The sequence below is a fragment of the Anomaloglossus baeobatrachus genome, chromosome 8 (genome assembly GCF_048569485.1).
Source record: "Anomaloglossus baeobatrachus isolate aAnoBae1 chromosome 8, aAnoBae1.hap1, whole genome shotgun sequence".
Lineage (NCBI taxonomy): Eukaryota > Metazoa > Chordata > Amphibia > Anura > Aromobatidae > Anomaloglossus > Anomaloglossus baeobatrachus.
The window spans coordinates 48,062,211-48,086,854 of record NC_134360.1 but is presented as its reverse complement, the minus strand read 5'-3'; the positions used below and the strand labels follow the sequence as shown (position 1 = coordinate 48,086,854).

The 24,644-nt window shown below is 43.3% G+C and overlaps 2 protein-coding genes across 3 annotated transcripts in view; one reads left to right on the top strand and one right to left on the bottom strand.

Moving 5' to 3' along the window:
- Nucleotides 1-18,760, bottom strand: part of SRGAP3 (SLIT-ROBO Rho GTPase activating protein 3) — a 143,324-nt gene extending 124,564 nt beyond the window's left edge. The window contains exon 1 of one of the 2 annotated variants that reach the window (XM_075321585.1): nt 18,491-18,760. In XM_075321585.1, coding sequence (XP_075177700.1) covers nt 18,491-18,548 — 58 coding nt within the window. In that variant the 5' untranslated portion in view covers nt 18,549-18,760. The remainder of the gene's footprint in view (nt 1-18,490) is intronic. The other variant, XM_075321586.1, reaches the window with a different exon arrangement.
- The window catches only part of THUMPD3 (THUMP domain 3 tRNA guanosine methyltransferase), a 113,847-nt gene that overhangs the window by 62,636 nt on the left and 26,567 nt on the right, over nt 1-24,644 (top strand). The gene's annotated exons all lie outside the window — the stretch shown is intronic.

The following is a 24,644-nucleotide window of genomic DNA, read 5'->3' as shown; positions in this document are numbered from 1 at the left end:
CAAAACCCTTTGGCAATCTTCAGATTTCATGATTCCTTGCACACAGTCAAGTCACCCAGTGCCAGAGGCAGCAAAAAACACCTCAAAACTTCTTTGAACCTCCACCATATCTGACTGTAGGTGCTGTGTTCTGTTCTTTGTAGGCCTCATTCCATTTTCAGTAAACTGCAGAATGATGTTCTTTACCAAAAAGCTCTCTTGGTCTCATCTGTCCACAAGACGCTTTCCTAGAAGGGTTTTAGTTACTCACGTGCATTTTGGCAAACTGCAGTCTAGCTTTTTTATATCTGTGTCAGCAGTGAGGTCCTCCTGGGTCTCCTTCATAAAGTTTAATTTCATTCAAATGTGGACAGATAGTTCACACTGACTTTGATGCCCCCTGACCCTGCAGGACAGCTTGAGTTTCTTTGGAACTAGATTGGGGCTTATCCAACATCCGGACTATCCTGCATTGCAACCTTCAATCAATTTCTCTCTGCCATCCACGCCCAGTACGACTTGCTACAGTGCCATGGGTTGTAAACTTCTTGATTATGTTGTACATTGTAGACAAAGGAACATCAATATACCATGTCTAGAACTCACGACCTTATGCTCCCTAGGTGAGCACTCTATCCACTCACCTAGCGCCTAAGAGGCGCTAGGTGAGTGGATAGAGTGCTCACCTAGGGAGCATAAGGTCGTGAGTTCTAGACATGGTAAATTTATAAGAGGCGCTAGGTGAGTGGATAGAGTGCTCACCTAGGGAGCATAAGGTCGTGAGTTCTAGACATGGTAAATTTATAAGAGGCGCTAGGTGAGTGGATAGAGTGCTCACCTAGGGAGCATAAGGTCGTGAGTTCTAGACATGATAAAAGGAACATCAATATCTCTGGAGATGGACTTGCAACCTAGAGATTGTTAATATTTTTCAACAATTTTTGTTCTCAGGTCCTCAGACAGTTCTCTTCTCTTTCTGTTCTCCATGCTTAGTATGGCACACACAGACACACAATGCAAAGATTGTGTCAACTTCTCCCCTTTTTATCTGGTTTTAGGTGTGATTTTCATATTGCCCACACCTGTTACTTGCCACAGGTGAGTTTGAACAAGCATCACATGTTTTGTTTCAAACTGTTTACCCACAATTTTGTAAAGGTGCCGACAATTTTGTCTGGCCCATTTTGAGGATTTTGTGTGAAATTATATCCAATTTGCGTGTGTGTGTGTGTGTGTGTGTGTGTGTGTGTGTGTGTGTGTGTGTGTTGTTCAAATACACCCAAAAGGAGATAAACAAATGTATGACAAAATGTGCAATTGCAATCATATTCTCAGAGAAATACTTCATTTTTTGGAACAATTTCAGGGGTGCCAACACTTTTGGCCATGATTGTATATCTATAGGGGTCCTTGGTCCATACTAACATACTACATATTACTATGCAGTCCTTCATATGAATACACCCTAGGATATCCTCTATGAAGTCAAGTGACCCCCCACCACCACCTGCAAGCTTGGTTTGTGGACCATCATCACCTCTATGGCCAGGTGTCCACGCTGCGGAAAATGCGCGGATTTTGTCGCGGATTTCTCGCGGAAAAGCCGCGGATTTTCCGAAAATCTGCAGCAGCGGCACTTCCCAGCCATTTCTATGGCATTTTGGAAATGCTGTGTCCATGCCGCGGATTTTTCCGCTGCAGATTTGCTGCGGATTTTGATCCGGAAAAATCTGCAGCATGTCAATTATTGTTGCGGATTTTGATCCGGATTTTGGCTATAGAATGGGGGAAAAAAAAAAAAATAAAAAAAGAAAAATCCGCATCAAAATCTGCGGCAAAAAAAAAAAAAAAAAAAAAAAAAGTGCGGATTTGCCGCGAAAGTCGCGGATTTTCATGCAGAAAAATCCGCAGCAACATTCTACCGTGGACACATAGCCTATGGCTTGCATACGTTCTTGCAATATACAGACTTTCTGCCTATATATGCCCCTCAGGAACCTGAGAAAGCTGAGTGACATCCAGTCTAGAGGCTATATTGGCGACATATTGATTGTCAGCCATAGCGACACAGTCCCAAACAACTACATATGGGGAGGAGTGGGACTCAATCTGATATATAGTGATGGTGGAAGGGGGGGGGGGGGTTGTGCCACTTTTGGGGTCCATTATCAGCTCTCAGCCAAATCATCTGAGCAGGCCAAATCTTAGAGATGGCAGCGCTCCGGCCCCCGCTCTCTAATCTCCATCCTCAGGCGCCACAATCCTCCGCGCCGCACATTCTCCTCTCCGAAATCTAGGAAAGGATTTGCATATTTAGAGTCGCTGTTCAAAGCATCGAGAAGCTGCTAGATCCAATCTGTGGGGCGTTTTGTAGCTGAAAATGAGCTGAGTGCCGGCAGTAAGAGCCGACCTCGGTGCCTGCTTCACTGCAGACGCTCCATCTGTACAGCAGGAAAGGGGGGACGATAGTGAAAGTCTAGGCCTGGGGAAAGCGGAGTGCTGGCCCCCATAAAGAAGACCTTTACTTTAGTGTTCCGCTGATGTCCGTCTTTGCCATTGGAGGATATCTGGTTATACCTCTGTGTTGTTCCTCTCCAGTTCCTCCTGGAAATGGCTTAATAAACTGACAACTGGGTGTTACCATTCCCTCTTGTTAAATAGGTGTGTCCCTGCACATGCCATTATTAGCCAATCAGAGCTGACTGTGCAGCTATGACAAGGAGAATGGTGACATCATACATTTCCAGGAAGAGTAATAGAGGAATAGCACAATGCAAGTTTCTGCAGCGGCTTTATGAAGTTTTAAACAGCTTTTCTTTTTGCATTTTTAGGATAAATATAAATTCAGGTGAAATATCTAATGCACAACACACAGCGCTTGTGGCACATTTTTTGGGTATTTTGGCCACAGGGTTCTGTATAGGAGCGGCAGCAAAAATGTATGTAGGAAACGAAAGTGAATAAAAACCGCCACCCAGTGCTACACTAAACTACACTGTACACATGAAAAACAGTCATTTTATTATAAAAGTGTGACAGAAAAAAAAACACCAAAAAACACATAGTGATTTGGAGCGTTTTATTAGTGAAGTCAATGGGTGGAAAGGCAACACCCCCCCCCCCCCCTCAAAACAAAAAAAAAAAAAAAAGAAGAGCACAGGAAAAAAATCCCAAACAATTAACATATTGTAGCTTTTTTTCTGCATCAAATTCTGCATCAAATCTGCAAGGAAAAAAAAAACAAAACAAAATAAACTTAGCGCAGCATTCCAGAGATCTCAGATTTTGCTGGCTTCAGGAGAGGCATGCAGATTTTGGAGAAAAAAAAAAAAAACTCCATAAAAAAAAAAAAAAAAAACTTCACAAGGCCTCAGTTTTTTCTAAGGGTATGTGCGCACGTTGCTTTTTACCTGCTTTTTTGCTGCTTTTTCTTCTGCGCTGTTTAATGCCAAAATGGATGTGTTCTTCTATTCAAGCAAAGTCTATGGGAATTTGGGTTTCTTGTTCACACTATGTTGTTCAAAATGCTGCCTTTTTGTGGCAGAACTTTGGTCAAAAACTCAGCTTTTCAAAGAAGCAACATGTCAATTGTTTTTGCCATTTGGGTTTTGCACTGCAAAGCTGAGTTTTTGACCAAAGTTCTGCCACAAAAAGGCAGCATTTTGAACAACATAGTGTGAACAAGAAACCCAAATTCCCATAGACTTTGCTTGAATAGAAGAACACATCCATTTTGGCATTAAACAGCGCAGAAGAAAAAGCAGCAAAAAAGCAGGTAAAAAGCAGGTAAAAAGCAACGTGCGCACATACCCTCAGACTTCTGAACTCAGTTCTTCACTATTTTCAGAATCTCTGCTAACAGCCCAAACACTTCTCACAGCTGAGGGTTTGCTACAATTGTATCCAGTCGATACAATCCACTGGGAGCAAAACATCCTGAACTCCAGACTGATAGTTTGTTGCAATGTATCAGACGATTGTCCAGACTGGATGCAATTGTAACAAACACTCAGCTGTGGAATGTGTTAGGTCTAAACAATGGATAACTGCAATCTGAGATCTTGAAAACAGTGAAGAATTGTATCTCAAAGGACCGTCAGTATTGCAGTTGCGCACTATTTGGTGTTTTTCGCTTGTTTTTCATTTGTAGCATATTTCTTCTATGTATTTTGGTGTTTTTTGAATATTTGCCATTGTGGACAGGGTTTGGGGTTTGGCATTGTGAGCATTGGGGTTTCCAGATCATCAATTGGAACTTTTTAAAAACTTTTTAAAAAGTTTCAAAAATTTTGCACAAGTTTTCCAATCTCCCCTCCCGTTTTTTTATGTGCATCTGTAACTTTTTATTTTTCCTAAATTTAATACATTTTAGTGGAACATTTGATTTTTACCCTAAAATTAAGCAGATTTGTTCGAGTTTCATCAGTAAAATGTCCTTTATTGCACATAAATTAAAAGTCCAGGAAGGATAACAATGATTAAAATCAGATCATGTCCAAGGTTAACGATTAAAATCAAAAATTATTTTTGATTTTACGCAAAATTCCTGAACCCTTTGTGCGCCATTTACAAGAATTTGGCACAAAAATATCAGCGAAAACCACAAGAACAAGAAAAGAGAAGGGAGTTAAAAGAAAGCGCAAATGATGAAAGAGACCGAAGTCTGTTACAAAGTTGCAGAACTTTTCATTTTGCAGACATTTGTTTCCAGAAAAACCTCGTTAATGATCATCTCGTTACAGAAAAGGACGTACAGATGGATGAGGACAACTCTCCCCACCATTGTCTGCCGGCTCAGGAGGGGGAGGGGAGGTTATGCATCTATAGGTGCTGGGGAAGAATTTCTAATCTTCAAATTCCGACATAAAAGTTCATCTCCCGGCTGTGAACGTTCTTCATAACTCAGAGGGCTCAGACGAGGGGAGATCTAATTGGAGCAACTAATGAAGCTCCTCAGAAGTTGCAGCGCCGATCACTGGGGGTCCGCCCGTCAATGTGATCCAACATGCTGCGTTACCCAGTCAACCGGAGAAACTTTCTGTCACCATAGCGACTCCATAATGAGGGTCTTGGAACTAAAAGTCTACGGAAAGTCTTTTTAATATTCTATTCAGCCACCTCCAGGGTATTGTGGCAGAGTGACAACCACTGAGGACCACCATAAGCCCCCAGAGTGACATCATCTTGCATTTGGCGTCAGTCATTAATGCAGTGCTGACATTATATTCATGAACTAGGAGACTCAGGATGAGCCAAGCTGGAGAATGTATTCCAAGATTAGATCAAAATGTATAAGTCCATTTCAATAAATTAGAATATAAAATCAAAAAGTCAATTTATTTCATTCAATACAAAAAGTGAAACGCATATATTATATAGAGTCATTACACACAGAGGGATCTATTCCTATATATTATATAGAGTCATTACACACAGAGGAATCTATTCCTATATATTTTATATAGTCATTACACACAGAGGAATCTATTCCTATATATTATATAGAGTCATTACACACAGAGGGATCTATTCCTATATATTATATAGAGTCATTACACACAGAGGAATCTATTCCTATATATATTATATAGAGTCATTACACACAGAGGGATGTATTCCTATATATTATATAGAGTCATTATACACAGAGGGATCTATTCCTATATATTATATAGAGTCATTATACACAGTGATCTATTCCTATATATTATATAGAGTCATTACACACAGCGTGATCGATTCCTATATATTATATAGATTCATTACACACAGAGGGATCTATTCCTATATATTATATAGAGTCGTCATACACAAAGGAATCTATTCCTATATATTATATACAGTCATTAGACACAGAGGGATCTATTTCAGGTGTTTATTTCTGTTAATGTTGATGATTATGGCTTACAGCCAATGAAAACCCAAAAGTCATTATCTCAGAAAATTAGAATATTATATAAGACCAACTGAAAAAATGATTTTAGACTCAAATGTTGGCGTCTACTGAAAAGTCTGTACAGTAAATGCCTCAATACTTGGTCAGGCTCCTTTTGCATGAATTACTGCATCAATGCGGCAATGTGGCATGGAGGTGATCAGACTGTGGCACTGCTGAGGTGTTATGGAAGCCAGGTTGCCTTGATAGCCGCCTTCAGCTCGTCTGCATTGTTGACTCTGAAGTCTCTCATAGGTTCTCTATGGGGTTTAGGTCAGGCGAATTTACTGGCCAATCAAGCATAGTGATACTGTGGTATAAACCAGCTGTTGGTACTTTTGGCAGTGTGGACAGGGGCCACGTAATGCTGGAAAATGACATTTCCATCTCCAAAAAGCTTGTCTGCAGAGGGAAGCATGAAGTGCTGTATAATTTCCTGGTAGACGGCTGCGCTGACTATGGTCTTGATTAGTGTTGAGCGGATCCGAACTGTAAAAATCCTGATCCACGCGGTTTCAGTGTCCGATCCGGTCGCGGGAATCCGGCTGCACGATCCGGAATTTTTTTGTTCTTCTTCTTCTTCTTCTTCTTCTTCTTCGTCTCTCTCTCCGGATCCGCTTCCCATTCACATACATTGGTCCGGATCAGATCCGGACTTCTTTTCCAACCCGCGACGGATCCGCCGGATTATTAGAAGTCCGCTCAACTCTAGTCTTGATAAAAACACAGTGGAGCTACACCAGCAGATGACATGGCTCCCCAAACCATCACTGATAGTGGAGACTTCACACCAGACCTCAGCAGCTTGGATTGTGGCCTCTCCACTCTTCCTCCAGACTCTGGGACTGCGATTTCCAAATGAAATGCAAAATTTACTTTCATGTGAAAACAACACCTTGGACACTGAGAACAGTCCAGTTCTTTTTCTCCTTGGCCCAGGTAAGACGCTTCTGGCGTTGTCTATTGGTCATGAGTGGCCTGACACAAGGAATGTGACACTTGTAGCCCATGTCCTGGATACGTCTGTGTGTGGTGACTCTTGAAGCACTGACTCCAGCAGCGTCCACTCCTTGGGAATCTCCCTCAAATTTTTGAATGGCCTTTTCTTAACAATCCTATCAAGGCTGTGGTTATCCCGGTTACTTGTGCACCTTTTTCTACCACACTTTTTCCTTCCACTCAACTTTTCATTAATATGCTTGAATACAGCACTCTGTGAACAGCCAGATTCTTTAGCAATGACCTTTTGTAGCTTACCCTCCTTGTGGAGTGTGTCAGTGACTGCCTTCTGGCCATCTGTCAAGTCAGCAGTCTTCCCCATGATTGTGAAGCCTACTGAACCAGACTAAGAGACCAATTTAAACGCTAAGGAATCCTCTGCAGATGATTTTTGATAATTATTCTAATTTTCTGAGATAATGACTTTTGGGCTTTCATTGGCTGTAAGCCATGATCATCAACATTAAGAGAAATAAACACTTGAAATAGATCCCTCTGTGTGTAATGACTCTATATATAGGAATAGATCCCTCTGTGTGTAATGACTCTATATATAGGAATAGATCCCTCTGTGTGTAATGATGCTGTATAATATATAGGAATAAATCCCTCTGTGTGTAATGACTATATAATATATAGAAATAGATCCCTCTGTGTGTAATGATTCTATATAATATATAGAAATAGATCCCTCTGTGTGTAATGACTCTAAATAATATATGCCTTTCCCTTTTTGTATTGAATTACTGAAATAAACTAACTTTTTGAGGATATTCTAATTTATTGAGATGCACTTGTATCTATGAAACTTGGCTCCATGTAATAAAGGTCATCAGTTACCCCAACTCAGAAAATCGGGACTGATAATATCAGAAGCGTCTGCGGCAGGTAAGACACTCAATACTGCAATAAAGAGCAATATGGAGGATGAGGGAGAAAAGGCGCTGCTACTTGATCTGCGAGATAAAATCCGCTCAATTGCTACTGGGCACAAACAGACGTTCTGCAGAAAAGTGAAAAATCCCCAGTAAATAATATCAACCTTTTCCAGGCTCCTTAATTACCTCCTGACAGCAGAAGAGACCTCGAGGATTTATATTTACTGGGGACGTTATTACTTTATGGAATATTAACCCATAGTAAAGTCCCCCATACATTGTGTAAAATTCAAGCAGTGCTGCAGTGTAAAGTAAGAGGGAAAGAGGCAAACTCATCTGCTGAAATTGTGCTTATACACAGCAACCAATGCAAACAGTAAGGAGAAATGTCGGCTCATCTACTAAACTTGTGTTTGTACAAAGCAGACAATGTAAATAAGCAGAGTAAAGTATGGGAGGGATAAATGACTCCCCATCTAATCTGAATAGGCAGAACTGCAGTGTAAAGAATGAGGGAGAAAAGTCAGTTCACCTTCTGAATTTGTGATTATACCCAGCAGTCAATGTCCAGAAACGGTGCTGCAGTGTAAAGTAAGGTGGAGGGGGTAAAGACTTCTCATCTAATACGGATAAGTAGTGCTGCAGTGTAAAGTAAGGTGGAGGGGGTAAAGACTTCTCATCTAATACGGATAAGCAGTGCTGCAGTGTAAAGTAAGGTGGAGGGGGTAAAGACTTCTCATCTAATACGGATAAGTAGTGCTGCAGTGTAAAGTAAGGGGAATGGGGTAAAGACTTCTCATCTAATACGGATAAGTAGTGCTGCAGTGTAAAGTAAGGGGGAGGTGGTGAATACCTCATCTATTATGGATAAGCAGTGCTGCAGTGTAAAATAAGGGGGAAGGGTATAGACTTCTCATCTATTATATATAAGCAATTCTGCAGTGCAAAATAAGGGGCAGGGGGTAGAAAATTCTCAACTATTATGGATAAGCAGTGCTGCAGTGTAAAGTAAGGGTGAGGGGTAAAGAGTTTGCATCGAATATGGATAAGCAGTGCTGCAGTGTAAAGTAAGGGGGATTGGGTAAAGATTTCTCATAATATGGATAAGCAGTGCTGCAGTGTAAAGTAAGGGGGATTGGGTAAAGATTTCTCATATAATATGGATAAGCAGTGCTGCAGTGTAAAGTAAGGGGAAGGGAAAAAAAGTATACTCATTTACTGAACTTGAATTTATACACAACAGCCAATCTGAACAAGAAGAACTGCAGTGTAAAGTACAGCGAAGGGGGGATAATCATCTAATCTGATGTATTAGAATTTATACACAGCTGTCAATCAGAAAAAGCAGGACAATTATGGAGGGACACTACTGCTCATCCACTGATCTTATGCTTATACACAGCAGCCAGTTGGAACAGGCAGTGCTGCAGTGTAAAGCATGGAAGCACAATAAGGTTTCTCAAGGTTGTATATTGTTTATTATACCGTATACACCTAATAATCCAGATTGTTATAATCCAGCACCTGTCTGGACCCAACGATGATTTTTTTTTTGCAGCAGCAGGAACACCAAGGCCATGAAAAAGATAAACCTGCATCCGCGGCCCCCTCCCCTCCCGGGCAGAGACCATCAACTAAAAGCGGGATTATTCGTCCCTCGGGTGCCAGCTCTGGAGATACATACAAATGAATCAGCCCACAACCAGCGGATCTGAGCGGCCTGCAGCGTCTACAGGCCGCACTAATGGGTCTGGCCTGCGTGTTATAAGTATTGATTATGCTACAAAACAGCCACATGCCCCCCGAACCAGGGATGGGGGTCACTTTACGGGGGGGCATCTCTTGCAATCCAGAGAATGAGGTCTCCAGTGCCTGAGTTACACCAATCCTCCACATTTAGGTGATTGGGAGACATGAATGCCTCTGGCCAGCATTTTTGTGGGTACTCCCATCCTGTAGTGACTATGTTGTCTTCTCAAGCTTTTGGACCAATAGTGACATTGATTGAAGAGTTGTCACTGAAACTGATGACAAAAATTAAAGGGATTGTTTGGTGTCTGGACCCCTTTTAGTACTGCTTGGAAGGGCCGGGGGTCTTCTCCAGTTGTCATTCTATGAGCTATGGCCGAGTTCTGGAATACTGCATGTGTCAGACAATGCATGGTGTGAACAGCCACCCATTATAGTGGATGGTACTGCCGTGCATCGCTTGCCTCTGACATGTTTAGGGGGGAATCTATGATACAAGACAAAGCTGTCCCTTTAATGGAGCCATTAACGTACAAATATCTGCACAATTCATGTCCAATCAGACCAAATCTGGTGTGTATAAATAGTTAAAAGGAGTGTTGTTTCAAACTGACTGTATACACTAAGTGTAACACTAAGCGCACAGATTATAAATATTACGTTATTGGTGCTCTAAATCGCTGCCCTCTCTGCAGAAACTGAAGATTAATCACATATGCTAATTAGGTGTCCAGTGCACTCTGGGTGTGGCCAAGGGGCTCAGCCCACCATTCCACCCACGGAGGTAAAAACGCAATGTGAAGGGGCCCTTATATATTACATGGAACACGTCCAAAAGGGTTGGGACGAGACGGGATTGGCTAATTATTGGCTTTTGTAAACGTGTCGGCGAAACGCTCGTACATCACGTGATTGGATCGTTCATATTGGCATTAGGCTGAATTCACATCTAGTAATCATCCATTAGAACAGATCCTGCAGAGATCCGTTGGCAAAATTATTTCTGCTGGATCAGTTTTTTTAGCATTGAGAGTCTATGGAGAACGGATCTGTTAACGGATTGCTATTTATCTTCCATTTGAAACGGATCCGGTAAGAAAAAAAAACGGTTCCATTACAAATACAAGAAAAACGGATTCGTTCTATATAGATTCCAATGTTTAAAAAAAAAAACAAAAAACAACGGATCCGGCAGAAATCAGAGCGGACAAAAAGTTGTGTTTGCAGAACTTTTTTCCCGACGGATCTCTGCAGGATCCGTTCTAACGGACAATTACAGGACATGTGAACTAAGACTTAATGTCATCGTTCTCGGCAGCGCATCATCCTGTGTAAACTGGCGATGTGCTGCCGATAATATGACGTTCTCTTAACGCAGGATGATCTTAATGATCTTTCTGTGCACATAGAGTTCTGCTCTGAGCAGACGACAGCAGATCCGCAGGAGTTTAATGGTTGCAGTTGGCCCCACTAAATGGGCCCTAACTCAGGTCAACGCCATCATCTGTAAGACCGGTCCAATTAGTCAGAGATCTGTGGTGTAAGCCCATTTTAAGGCCGGTACGACTGGTCAGGGATCTGTGGTGTAAGCCCATATGCCAGGCCGGAGGGAGCGCCACACTTCCCATGTATCTGTATGACATCGGAATAAAGTGCTGTAATTAACTTATGCATTAAAACTCCCATTAATTCAGAATCTAATTATCCCATTTCCACAAACAACATGGTGGTCCAGGGTCCATAATGCTTGTCTTGGCTGTCATCCTGTCTCGGGGAGCTCAGCCCTTCTCCAAATCTAAGTGACAACGACAAGTGCATCTCAATAAATTACAATATCATCAAAAAGTTAATTTCAGTAATTCAATACCAAAGGGAAATGCATATATTATATAGAGTCATTACACACAGAGGGATCCATTCCTATATATTATATAAAGACATTACACACAGAGGGATCCATTCCTACATATTATATAGAGTCATTACACACAGAGGGATCTATTCCTACATATTATATAGAGTCATTACACACAAAGGGATCTATTCCTATATATTTTATAGAGTCATTACACACAGAGGGATCTATTCCTATATATTTTATAGAGTCATTACACACAGAGGGATTATATAGAGTCATTACACACAGAGGGATCTATTCCTATATATTATATAGAGTCATTACACACAGAGGGATCCATTCCTATATATTATATAGAGTCATTACACACAGAGGGATCTATTTCAAGAGTTTATTTCTGTTAATGTTGATGATTATGGCTTACAGCCAAATTAGAATAATTACCGTACCACAAAACACTTGCAAAGGCTTCCTAAGCGTTTAGAATGGTCCCTTAGTCTGGTTCAGTAGGCTACACAATCATGGGGAAGACTGCTGATTTGACAGATGTCCAGAAGGCAGTCACTGACACACTCCACAAGGCGGGTAAGCTACAAAAGGTCATTGCTAAAGAAGATGGCTGTTCACAGAGTGCTGTATCCAAGCATATTAATGGAAAGTTGAGTGGAAGGAAACAGTGTGGTAGAAAAAGGTGCACAAGTAACCGGGATAACCACAGCCTTGATAAGATTATTAATAAAAGGCCATTCAAAAATTTGAGGGAGATTCCCAAGGAGTGGACGCTGCTGGAGTCAGTGCTTCAAGAGCTACCACACACAGACGTATCCAGGACATGGGCTACAAGTGTCGCATTCCTTGTGTCAGGCCACTCATGACCAATAGACAACGCCAGAAGAGTCTTACCTGGGCCAAGGAGGAAAAGATCTGGACTGCTCTCAGTATCAAAGGTGTTATTTTCAGATGAAAGTAAATTTTGCATTTCATTTGGAAATCGCGGTCCCAGAGTCTGGAGGAAGAGTGAAGAGGCCACAATCCAAGCTGCTGAGGTCTAGTGTGAAGTCTCCACAAATAGTGATGGTTTTGGGAGCCATGTCATCTGCTGGTGTAGCTCCACTGTGTTTTATCAAAACCAGAGTCTCCTCCTGTAAGAAGAGCTGCAAGTGCGAAACGTGCGTTGGGTGTGTGAGACGCCATCACTTCTTGTCTACTGATCCCCGGATGACTAAGGACGCTAGACGTCCGAAACGCGTCTTCTATATATCATGCCATCCTGATGATTTTTTTTTATCCATGTTTTTAACATGAATTTATAGTAAAACAAAGTTTTATACTACACGGACTTGGATGCTGGATCTTTCCTCCTTTGCCTGATTCTGGATTTGCCTTCCTATCTGTGCACCATCCCAGGATTATCTCCATGTGTGGTGAGCTGGATCACTTTTTGTTTTTCGATCTTCTGATAGGTGTACTACATGTGACTATGGAATTGTTAATGTTTATCTGTACTTGTTAGTTACCTTAGTAGCACACTTGTGTTGGTATTTTTTTATACCTTGTTTAACTATTTATATCAGGTGTAATTACATTATTCCCATTATTACTTAAGGTTGTTATTATTTATACTGTACAGGGATTGTTTGACTTGGTGTTTCAAATATAATATAACATCTACCCATTGAGGGGTTCTGTTTTTGGAGACATCTTGTATGTATAGGTTTGTGATTTTATATTTGATAAAAATTAATTAATTGTTATATGCGATTGCATATGTTGTTGGTGGTTCATATTTAGCTGGTTGAACATTCCCAATTTTTTTATTGTGATTTTGGTGTTTATCTGTCCACACTGCCGTCTACCAGGAAATTTCAGAGCACTTCATGCTTCCCTCTGCCAACAAGCTTTTTGGAGATGGAAATGTAATTTTCCAGCAGGACTTGTCCCCTGTCCACACTGCCAAAAGTACCAATACCTGGTTTACTAACCACAGTATCACTGTGCTTGATTGGCCAGCAAACTCACCTGACCTAAACCCCATAGAGAATCTATGAGAGACACCAGAGCCAACAACGCAGACGAGCTGAAGGCGGCTATCAAAGCAATCTGGGCTTCCATAACACCTCAGCAGTGCCACAGGCTGATCACCTCCATGCCACATTGCCGCATTGATGCAGTAATTCATGCAAAAGGAGCCACGACCAAGTATTGAGGCATTTACTGTACAGACTTTTCAGTAGGCGCCAACATTTCTGAGTTTAAAGTCATTTTTTCAGTTGGTCTTATATAATATTCTAATTTTCTGAGATAAGGACTTTTGGGTTTTCATTGGCTGTAAGCCATAATCATCAACAATAACAGAAATAAACACTGGAAATACATCCCTCTGTGTGTAATGACTATATAATATATAGGAATAGATCTCTGTGTGTAACGACTCTATATAATATATAGGACTAGATCCCTCTGTGTGTAATGACTCAATATATTATATAGGAATAGAGCCCTCTGTGTGTAATGACTAATATAATATATAGGAATAGAGCCCTCTGTATGTAATGACTGTATATAATATATAGGAATAGAGCCCTCTGTGTGTAATGACTCTATATAATATATAGGAATAGATCCCTCTGTGTGTAATGACTCTATATAATATATAGGAATAGATCCCTCTATGTGTAATGCCTATATAATATATAGGAATAGATCCCTCTGTGTGTAATGACTCAATATATTATATAGGAATAGAGCCCTCTGTGTGTAATGACTAATATAATATATAGGAATAGAGCCCTCTGTATGTAATGACTGTATATAATATATAGGAATAGAGCCCTCTGTGTGTAATGACTCTATATAATATATAGGAATAGATCCCTCTGTGTGTAATGACTCTATATAATATATAGGAATAGATCCCTCTATGTGTAATGCCTATATAATATATAGGAATAGATCCCTCTGTGTGTAATGACTCAATATATTATATAGGAATAGAGCCCTCTGTGTGTAATGACTCAATATATTATATAGGAATAGAGCCCTCTGTGTGTAATGACTCTATATAATATATAGGAATAGAGCCCTCTGTGTGTAATGACTCTATATAATATATAGGAATAGAGCCCTCTGTGTGTAATGACTCTATATAATATATAGGAATAGAGCCCTCTGTGTGTAATGACTCTATATAATATATAGGAATAGATCCCGCTATGTGTAATGACTATATAATATATAGGAATAGATCCCTCTGTGTGTAATGACTCAATATATTATATAGGAATAGAGCCCTCTGTGTGTAATGACTCAATATATTATATAGGAATAGAGCCCTCTGTGTGTAATGACTCAATATATTATATAGGAATAGAGCCCTCTGTGTGTAATGACTCTATATAATATATAGGAATAGAGCCCTCTGTGTGTAATGACTCTATATAATATATAGGAATAGATCCCGCTATGTGTAATGACTATATAATATATAGGAATAGATCCCTCTGTGTGTAATGACTCAATATATTATATAGGAATAGAGCCCTCTGTGTGTAATGACTCAATATATTATATAGGAATAGAGCCCTCTGTGTGTAATGACTCAATATATTATATAGGAATAGAGCCCTCTGTGTGTAATGACTCTATATAATATATAGGAATAGAGCCCTCTGTGTGTAATGACTCTATATAATATATAGGAATAGAGCCCTCTGTGTGTAATGACTATATAATATATAGGAATAGAGCCCTCTGTGTGTAATGACTCTATATAATATATAGGAATAGAGCCCTCTGTGTGTAATGACTCTATATAATATATAGGAATAGATCCCGCTATGTGTAATGACTATATAATATATAGGAATAGATCCCTCTGTGTGTAATGACTCTATATAATATATGCGTTTCACTTTTTTTATTGAATGACTGAAATAAATTGACTTTTTGATGATATTCTAATTTATTGAGATGCACCTGTACATGCAGATCTGACCACCTGACCACGAATTGTTGTCAGACACCAGCCCGGAGAAGAATAGTGAAGGCTGACCCCAGATGATATTAGGAAAATCTTATTTCATTGCACAATTCGAAACAGAATGTCAGATCCTAGAGCCAAAGTCCTGCTGGGTTATACAGACAGCAGCCCGGACTTATCAATATTCACCGAGGCTCTGGAGGTCAGATGAGAAGGCCTCCGCTCTTCCCTGGATTCCCTCCCTCTGACATTGTATTTTGCCTTTGCTTCTTGGCGAGTCGTTTCTCTTTCCTAGAACCGTTGTCGTTTCATCTGCCAATTTCTGCCCACGCACGTGACCTCTGCGCTGTATCATCTGGATGTTACTAAGGAAGAACTAATGAAAGGGAGACAACTGGGAAACCAAAAATACACTCCCGACCCCCCAAAAAATATCTTTCGTGGACTGGAGTCATCCTCTCCTAACATGTGTGATTCTGGAGAAGCTGTGTGACAACCTTTATAACCGCTATTATGGATTTGGTGCAGGTTGTCTCTCGCTTGTCCAAGGATCTGAATGACAAATACATCTTAGATCCATTCATCTCTGCATATTTGGGCAGAATGAGGTGTGAGTATGTTTGGGCAACAATCTAAGTGGACCTGACCCTGGTTGTACGTTTCTTCTATCCCAACTTTTATATTACACTAAATAACATCCTCCATTACAAAGACAAATTAATTACTATTTAGTCCAAATGTAAAGATTTTGCTCAATCTAGGATCAAGCAATTTCCACTCATCTCAAGCCTTAAAATTCCCCTTGTCCAACCACCACTCTTCTCCCCGGCAGATGGCAATGGGACTGGTCACACCCAATTTCCATTGACCTCCATGGAGTAATAGTCATGGTCACATGGTCAGCAGATTTTCATTGGAGCACAACTGTTGCAGAGTTAACACAAGCTGGTGCAAAATGCCCATTGGGGGGTCTTTTAGTTTGCTCCGGTACATTAGGGAACACTCTATTTGCAAGATATTTGCTGCAACTTCTCAAGTCTCTGTAAGCAGCTACATGAAATGCTTATTTATGTCACTATATGGCTATATTCTCCGCCAGGCTGCGTCCTTCTGCAATCTATAGGTTTATATATTGAGATAGTGTAACACATTTATATATATTTGTTTATTTACTCAATGTTTATATTGCACAAGTATTTATTTACTAACAACACATAATGTTTCACTGATTCTTATGCTGGCATTATGTCTGTGATTTTCATAGTTCAGTTTTTGATGTTTTTATGTTTTATTGGATACAATATGATTTAACAAAGATTGATCACATTTCGGCTCATTGATAGGAGTAGGAAACATTACTCTAGGCATTTTGGCCTAGAGAGAATCACAGTGGCTCAGTGGTTAGCACTGCAGTCTTGCGGTGGCTCAGTGGTTAGCTCTGCAGTCTTGCAGCGCTGGGGTCCTGGGTTCAAATCCCACCAAGGACACCATCTGCAAGGAGTTTGTATGTTTTCCCCGTGTTTGCTAGGGTTTTCTCTGGTTTCCTCCCACGCTCCAAAAACATACTCATAGGGACTCTAGATTGTGAGCCCCAATGGGGACAGTGTTGCCATTGTATGTAAAGTGCTGTGGAATTAATAGCGCTATATAAATGAATAAATATTATATTATTATTATTATTATTATTATAAGTGTCACGAATCTGGATAAGACATTCCAACTGCAAAATTAATACAATGAAACAACACATGAGCGTCCAATCTTTTTGACATGTTTACCCACTGGCGGACACAGACAAAAAAGGGCCCCTGTGCAGGGACAGTATATATCCCTTTTCAGTCCAATTAGTCATCAATGCACAATTCCACCTGCTATATAGGTGGTGGTGGCCGCGCAGGTTGCGCCAATGATGTATACGCCACCGTTTTTACCTGATGCCACCAAGGCCCCATCATTGCAAACCCTCCAGGACTTTTGCAGTGTGGACTGACACCATGATACATTGTAACAACCCTGCAGATCACATGACACAGCACTGCAGGCATGGAAACAAGTAGCAGAAATACATAGAAATAAAGTATCAGCCTGCAGCCATGAGATGATGATGTTCCCTCCATATTGACTGTGGCTGCAGATTGGAATAACACGCAGTGCAAGGGTGTGGCGTCAAATATTGTATTACTTCCAGTGCAGTGAAGCCTGGAGATAATGTTACAGGGTGACATGTTGTCCACTGATATATATATATATATATATATATATATATATATATATATATATATATATATATATATATATATTATATATACATACATACATACATACACACACACTATAATATATAATATATTACATACATTAATATATATATATATATATATATATATATATATATATATATATATATATATATATATATATATATATATATATATATATATAGTGTATACATCAGCAAAGCAAAAGATACGGTAGATGGGACCTGGGATAACTCATCCAACAGACTGGGGATGGGCACTACGATGGCACTGCCTAGCTCTGTAACATGGCCCCACTGCCTGTGCAGGGGAAGGTGCAGGTCTCCTCCATAGGGCATACATGATATATAGGCAGCATGTGAGCAGAAATAAAGGTGGGAAGGAGATTATAGGCTGGGGTGGAGGAGGGGGCTACTGTGGGGTTGGAGGGGGAGCAGGGAAAGTTTGTGGTCTGGAGCTGAGCCAAGTTGAGGGAATAATAGCAGAGCTGGAGGGATGAGCAGTCTCCATCCACTGCATGGTCCATACACTGAGCAGAGGGCCTGCCTGCTGGACAATGACCATGTGATTACTGGGAGAGGACAATACAGGCTCCTGCAGCTGCGCCTGGTCGGGGGGCATGCTGGATTTTGCAGCCTTTTGATGGCACAGACCTCCTAGCTTGATGCAAAGCTGCATTGCAGCACCAGTCTCCCCAGCACAATGCACTGGCACAGGGATGCCCATACTGGCAGGAAGCACTAGGAGCTGCAATGGAGGGAGAATAGCAGCGCAGGGAGGGTGGCACACTTGATGCATGGTAATGCGGCTCTGCAGGCAGATGCCCTGGCAGGGGGGGGGGGGGCTGGCACTCACCTTTCACCTGGTTCTCATAGTCAGCGATGATCTCCTTGTCCTTCTTGAACCTGGACATGATGCTACCCGCTGGATGCCCGGTGCCTGGTGCTGGCTCCCTTAGAATCAGTGCGCTGGATCCCCAGGAGATCCCCCTCCACCCCACTGGGGAGATCACCTGCAGAGCCGCCCGGCACACACCAGGCTCTGCATCGCTCTGCACGGATTGTTTTCCTTTTCTCCTTCTTTCTTTTCTTGCTGCTGCAGGGTTGAATTGAGGCTGCACGTCACCCGGCTCCTCCCAGCTCCTCTTACAGGAGAGTGCTGCTGCTGGACACCCTCAGCCAGTGCACACTCCCAGCAGCCTGCCCAGCGCTCACTCACCTCCCAGCACGGCCCCTCTGAGCACTGCACCCTGCTACCCCATCACTGCACCCAGCTGCTCCATCACTGCACCCAGCTACAACATCACTGCACCCAGCTGCTCCATCACTGCACCCAGCTGCTCCATCACTGCACCCAGCTGCTCCATCACTGCACCCAGCTGCTCCATCACTGCACCCAGCTACTCCATCACTGCACCCAGCTACAACATCACTGCACCCAGCTGCTCCATCACTGCACCCAGCTACATCACTGCACCCAGCTACCCCATCACTGCACCCAGCTACCCCATCACTGCACCCAGCTACCCCATCACTGCACCCAGCTACTCCATCACTGCACCCAGCTACAACATAACTGCACCCAGCTACCCCATCACTGCATCCAGCTACAACATCACTGCACCCAGCTACAACATCACTGCACCCAGCTGCTCCATCACTGCACCCAGCTACCCCATCACTGCACCCAGCTACCCCATCACTGCACCCAGCTACCCCATCACTGCACCCAGCTGCTCCATCACTGCACCCAGCTACCCCATCACTGCACCCAGCTACTCCATCACTGCACCCAGCTACTCCATCACTGCACCCAGCTACCCCATCACTGCACCCAGCTACTCCATCACTGCACCCAGCTACTCCATCACTGCACCCAGCTACTCCATCACTGCACCCAGCTACTCCATCACTGCACCCAGCTACCCCATCACTGCACCCAGCTACCCCATCACTGCACCCAGCTACTCCATCACTGCACCCAGCTACAACATCACTGCACCCAGCTACAACATCACTGAACCCAGCTGCTCCATCACTGCACCCAGCTACTCCATCACTGCACCCAGCTACAACATAACTGCACCCAGCTACCCCATCACTGCATCCAGCTACAACATCACTGCACCCAGCTACAACATCACTGCACCCAGCTGCTCCATCACTGCACCCAGCTACCCCATCACTGCACCCAGCTACCCCATCACTGCACCCAGCTACCCCATCACTGCACCCAGCTGCTCCATCACTGCACCCAGCTACCCCATCACTGCACCCAGCTACTCCATCACTGCACCCAGCTACTCCATCACTGCACCCAGCTACCCCATCACTGCACCCAGCTACTCCATCACTGCACCCAGCTACTCCATCACTGCACCCAGCTACTCCATCACTGCACCCAGCTACCCCATCACTGCACCCAGCTACTCCATCACTGCACCCAGCTACAACATCACTGAACCCAGCTGCTCCATCACTGCACCCAGCTACCCCATCACTGCACCCAGCTACCCCATCACTGCACCCAGCTACCCCATCACTGCACCCAGCTAGCCCATCACTGCACCCAGCTACATCACTGCACCCAGCTGCTCCATCACTGCACCCAGCAACATCACTGCACCCAGCTACAACATCACTGCACCCAGCTACAACATCACTGCACCCAGCTACAACATCACTGCACCCAGCTGCCCCATCACTGCACCCAGCTACAACATCACTGCACCCAGCTACAACATCACTGCACCCAGCTGCTCCATCACTGCACCCAGCTACCCCATCACTGCACCCAGCTACCCCATCACTGCACCCAGCTGCCCCATCACTGCACCCAGCTGCCCCATCACTGCACCCAGCTGCCCCATCACTGCACCCAGCTACAACATCACTGCACCCAGCTGCTCCATCACTGCACCCAGCAACAACATCACTGCACCCAGCTGCCCCATCACTGCACCCAGCTACATCACTGCACCCAGCTGCCCCATCACTGCACCCATCTACAACATCACTGCACCCAGCTACCCCATCACTGCACCCAGCTGCCCCATCACTGCACCCAGCTACATCACTGCACCCAGCTACCCCATCACTGCACCCAGCTACCCCATCACTGCACCCAGCTGCTCCATCACTGCACCCAGCTACTCCATCACTGCACCCAGCTACAACATCACTGCACCCAGCTACCCCATCACTGCACCCAGCTGCTCCATCACTGCACCCAGCAACTCCATCACTGCACCCAGCTACCCCATCACTGCACCCAGCTACCCCATCACTGCACCCAGCAACAACAACACTGCACCCAGCTGCTCAATCATTGCATCCAGCTACTCCATCACTGCATCCAGCTACTCCATCACTGCACCCAGCTACTCCATCCAGATACTCCATCACTGGACCCAGGTACTCCTTCACTGCATCCAGCTACTTAATCAGTGCAATATTATATCCATCACTGCACCCAGCTACTCCATCACTGCACCCAGCTACCCCATCACTGCATTTATCTACTCCATCACTGCACCCAGCTACTCCATCACTGCACCCAGCTACTCCATCCAGATACTCCATCCAGATACTCTATCACTGCACCCAGCTACTCCATCACTGCATCCAGCTACTTAATCAGTGCAACATTATCTCCATCACTGCACCCAGCTACTCCATCACTGCATTCATCTACTCCATCACTGCAGCCAGCTACTCCATCACTGCAGCCAGCTAGCCATCACTGCACCCAGCTACTCCATCACTGCACCCAGCTACTCCATCCAGATACTCCATCCAAATACTCTATCACTGCATCCAGTTACTCCATCATTGCACCCAGCTACTCCATCACTGCATCCAGTTACTCCATCATTGCACCCAGCTACTCCATCACTGCATCCAGTTACTCCATCCAGTTACATCATCACTGCATCCTTATCTCCATCACTGCATCAAGTAACTCCATCACTGCATCCTTATATCCAACACTGCATCCAGTTTCTACATCACTGCATCCTTATCCCCATCACTGCATCCAGTTACTCCATCACGGCATCCTTATCTCCATCACTGCACCCAGCTACTCCATCACTGCATCCAGTTACTCTATCCAGTTACTTCATCACTACATCCTTATCTCCATCACTGCATCAAGTAACTCCATCACTGCATCCACTTACTCCATTCTTATATCCAATATTGCATCCAGTTTCTACATCACTGCATCCTTATCCCCATCACTGCATCAGTATCTCCATCACTGCAACCTTAATTGCATCACTCTATCCAGTTACTCCATCACTGCATCCTTATAGCCACTACTGCATCCTCATCTCCATCACTGCACCATGATCTCCATAACTGCATTCCTATCTTTCACTGCATCCAGTTACTCCATCTGTAGCTATTTAATGCTTATCACCTTCACTGCATGTGGTTTCAGTAGCATTCGCTGCACTTACTGCATCCTCATTAACAGCCACTGCATTCATTTATTGCATTTTTATCTTTACTGTCACTGAATCTTCATCTCCATCACTGCATCCAGTTAATGCATCTTTGTCTGTAGTTGCTGCAGTTTTATCTGAATTATCACTGCATCTATATCTTCATCACTGCATGCAGTAATAACATCGTTATCTGTAATCCCAGCTCCCCTAGTTTCTGTGCATTCACTGTCACTGCAGTCACCTCTCCAGTCACTGCATACTTCTCTGTCACTTAATTTACCTCTCCAATCACTGCATGTATATTAGTTACTGCTGAACCTTCAATATTCAAGATTTCCCTCTCTCTTCTGCAGTGAATGCCTCCCCCAGGTCACTGCAGTCTTCTATATGGTCTAGGTCCCCACCTCTGCACCCTTATCTGAGATTTTCTGCATTTCAGCTCATCCATCCCATAAACTGGCCCTGACTGTACTGTATGCAGCAGCTCCTGGCAGACACTGCACCCTCACTGCTCTCCTTGGAGGCTGCATCCTCCATCTGGACCACCTGCAGGCAGAGCCTTTATCCTCACATACCGCAGTCCTGTCTGTAATCAGCTCCTCCGTCATTTGCAGCAATGTTGTTACTGGCACAACCCACAGCACAGCAACTGTGAAACATGCTGCCATTGGTAATAGTATGAATCAGGCCCAATTTGGCAGCATTACCAGTCTTGTGTTGTCTGATATTTCTGTGACTGTGGATTTTTATTGACTGAACTGGCACAAACTGCCTAGACCAGAAGGGGTTTTCTGCCTCTGGATGTAAACAATTCACTGACAGCAAACTCAGACCTTCAAAACCATCACAATGAATGCACGTGTACCTGGCATTAGTCCTATATAAACATCAATAAATATGCACTGATTCATTATATAATATATGATGCACAGCTCCGAATCCCGAATCATTTACATAGCATTTGTCTGACTGCAATATCCACAATGGTGGGGCTAGTTGTACATGGGGCTCCCCCTAGTGGTGGCTGCAGACAGAATCTCATCATATATCTCTGTATACAGGGAGCTCCCCCTAGTGGTGGCTGCAGACAGAATCTTATCATGTATCTCTGTATACAGGGAGCTCCCCCTTGAGGTGGCTGAAGACAGAATCTCATCATATATCTCTGTATACAGGGAGCTCCCCCTAGTGGTGGCTGCAGACAGAATATTATCATGTATCTCTGTATACAGGGAGTTCCCCCTAGTGGTGGCTGCAGACAGAATATTATCATGTATCTATGTATACAGGGAGCTCCCTCTAGTGGTGGCTGCAGACAGAATCTTATCATGTATCTCTGTATACAGGGAGCTCCCCCTAGTGGTGGCTGCAGACATAATCTTATCATATATCTCTGTATACAGGGAGCTCCCCCTAGTGGTGGCTGCAGACAGAATCTTATCATGTATCTCTGTATACAGGGTGCTCCCCCTAGTGTTGGCTGCAGACAGAATCTTATCATGTATCTCTGTATACAGGGAGCTCCCCCTAGTGGTGTCTGCAGACAGAATATTATCATGTATCTCTGTATACAGGGAGGTCCCCCTAGTGGTGGCTGCAGACAGAATCTTATCATGTATCTCTGTATACAGGGAGCTCCCCCTAGTGGTGTCTGCAGACAGAATATTATCATGTATCTCTGTATACAGGGAGGTCCCCCTAGTGGTGGCTGCAGACAGAATCTTATCATGTATCTCTGTATACAGGGTGCTCCCCCTAGTGGTGGCTGCAGACAGAATCTTATCATGTATCTCTGTATACAGGGAGCTCCTCCTAGTGGTGGCTACCACAGAATCTTACCATGTATCTCTGTATAGTGGGAGCTCCTAATAATGGTGGCTGCAGATAGCATTATTTTATGTATCTATATGGCTGTTTGGAGAGAAGAGATGCAGATCTGAAGCTCTGACCTCTGAAAATTATACAATTATTTTCTTAAGAGCAGTGAAATTAGGACATGTGGATGAAAGTGGATAGATCTTATCATATTGGTGGTGAACATGGCGCAGGGAGTGTATATTGGTACTGTGTGTTACGTGTTGCTGTTCCGCTATTTGAGCGGATGGTGCTCGTCTGTGTGATCCAAGCTGTTTATTTTGGACACTTGGTGAGTGCAGGATTTCACTGGCATACGTTGAGCGTAAAGTGGAATTTACAGCGGAGCCAGTGAATGAGCCGAGACGCATCCAAAGGTTGCAGATGTTTCCTGGGGTTTGGGAATTTAGGACGGGCCTGGAGACGGATTGGAGTGAGTGAAGCAGCGTTATTGGCTGTATACCGAGAACATGGAGAGAAGCAGAATAATCTGGGGTAATAAGTGCAACTGGGTCCCTGGAGGGGTGACGGGACTGTGAATGTCCACAAAAATAGGAATATGACGTAGACTAACACTATGCACCTGTACGCCTGCTGAGCCAGTGTATCTAAATCATAATCTGTGATACTGTCTCCCATCTGTGTATCTCATTTTATCAGATGTCCTACTGTCTGCTAAGCCTGTGTATCTAAGCCTTATATGTG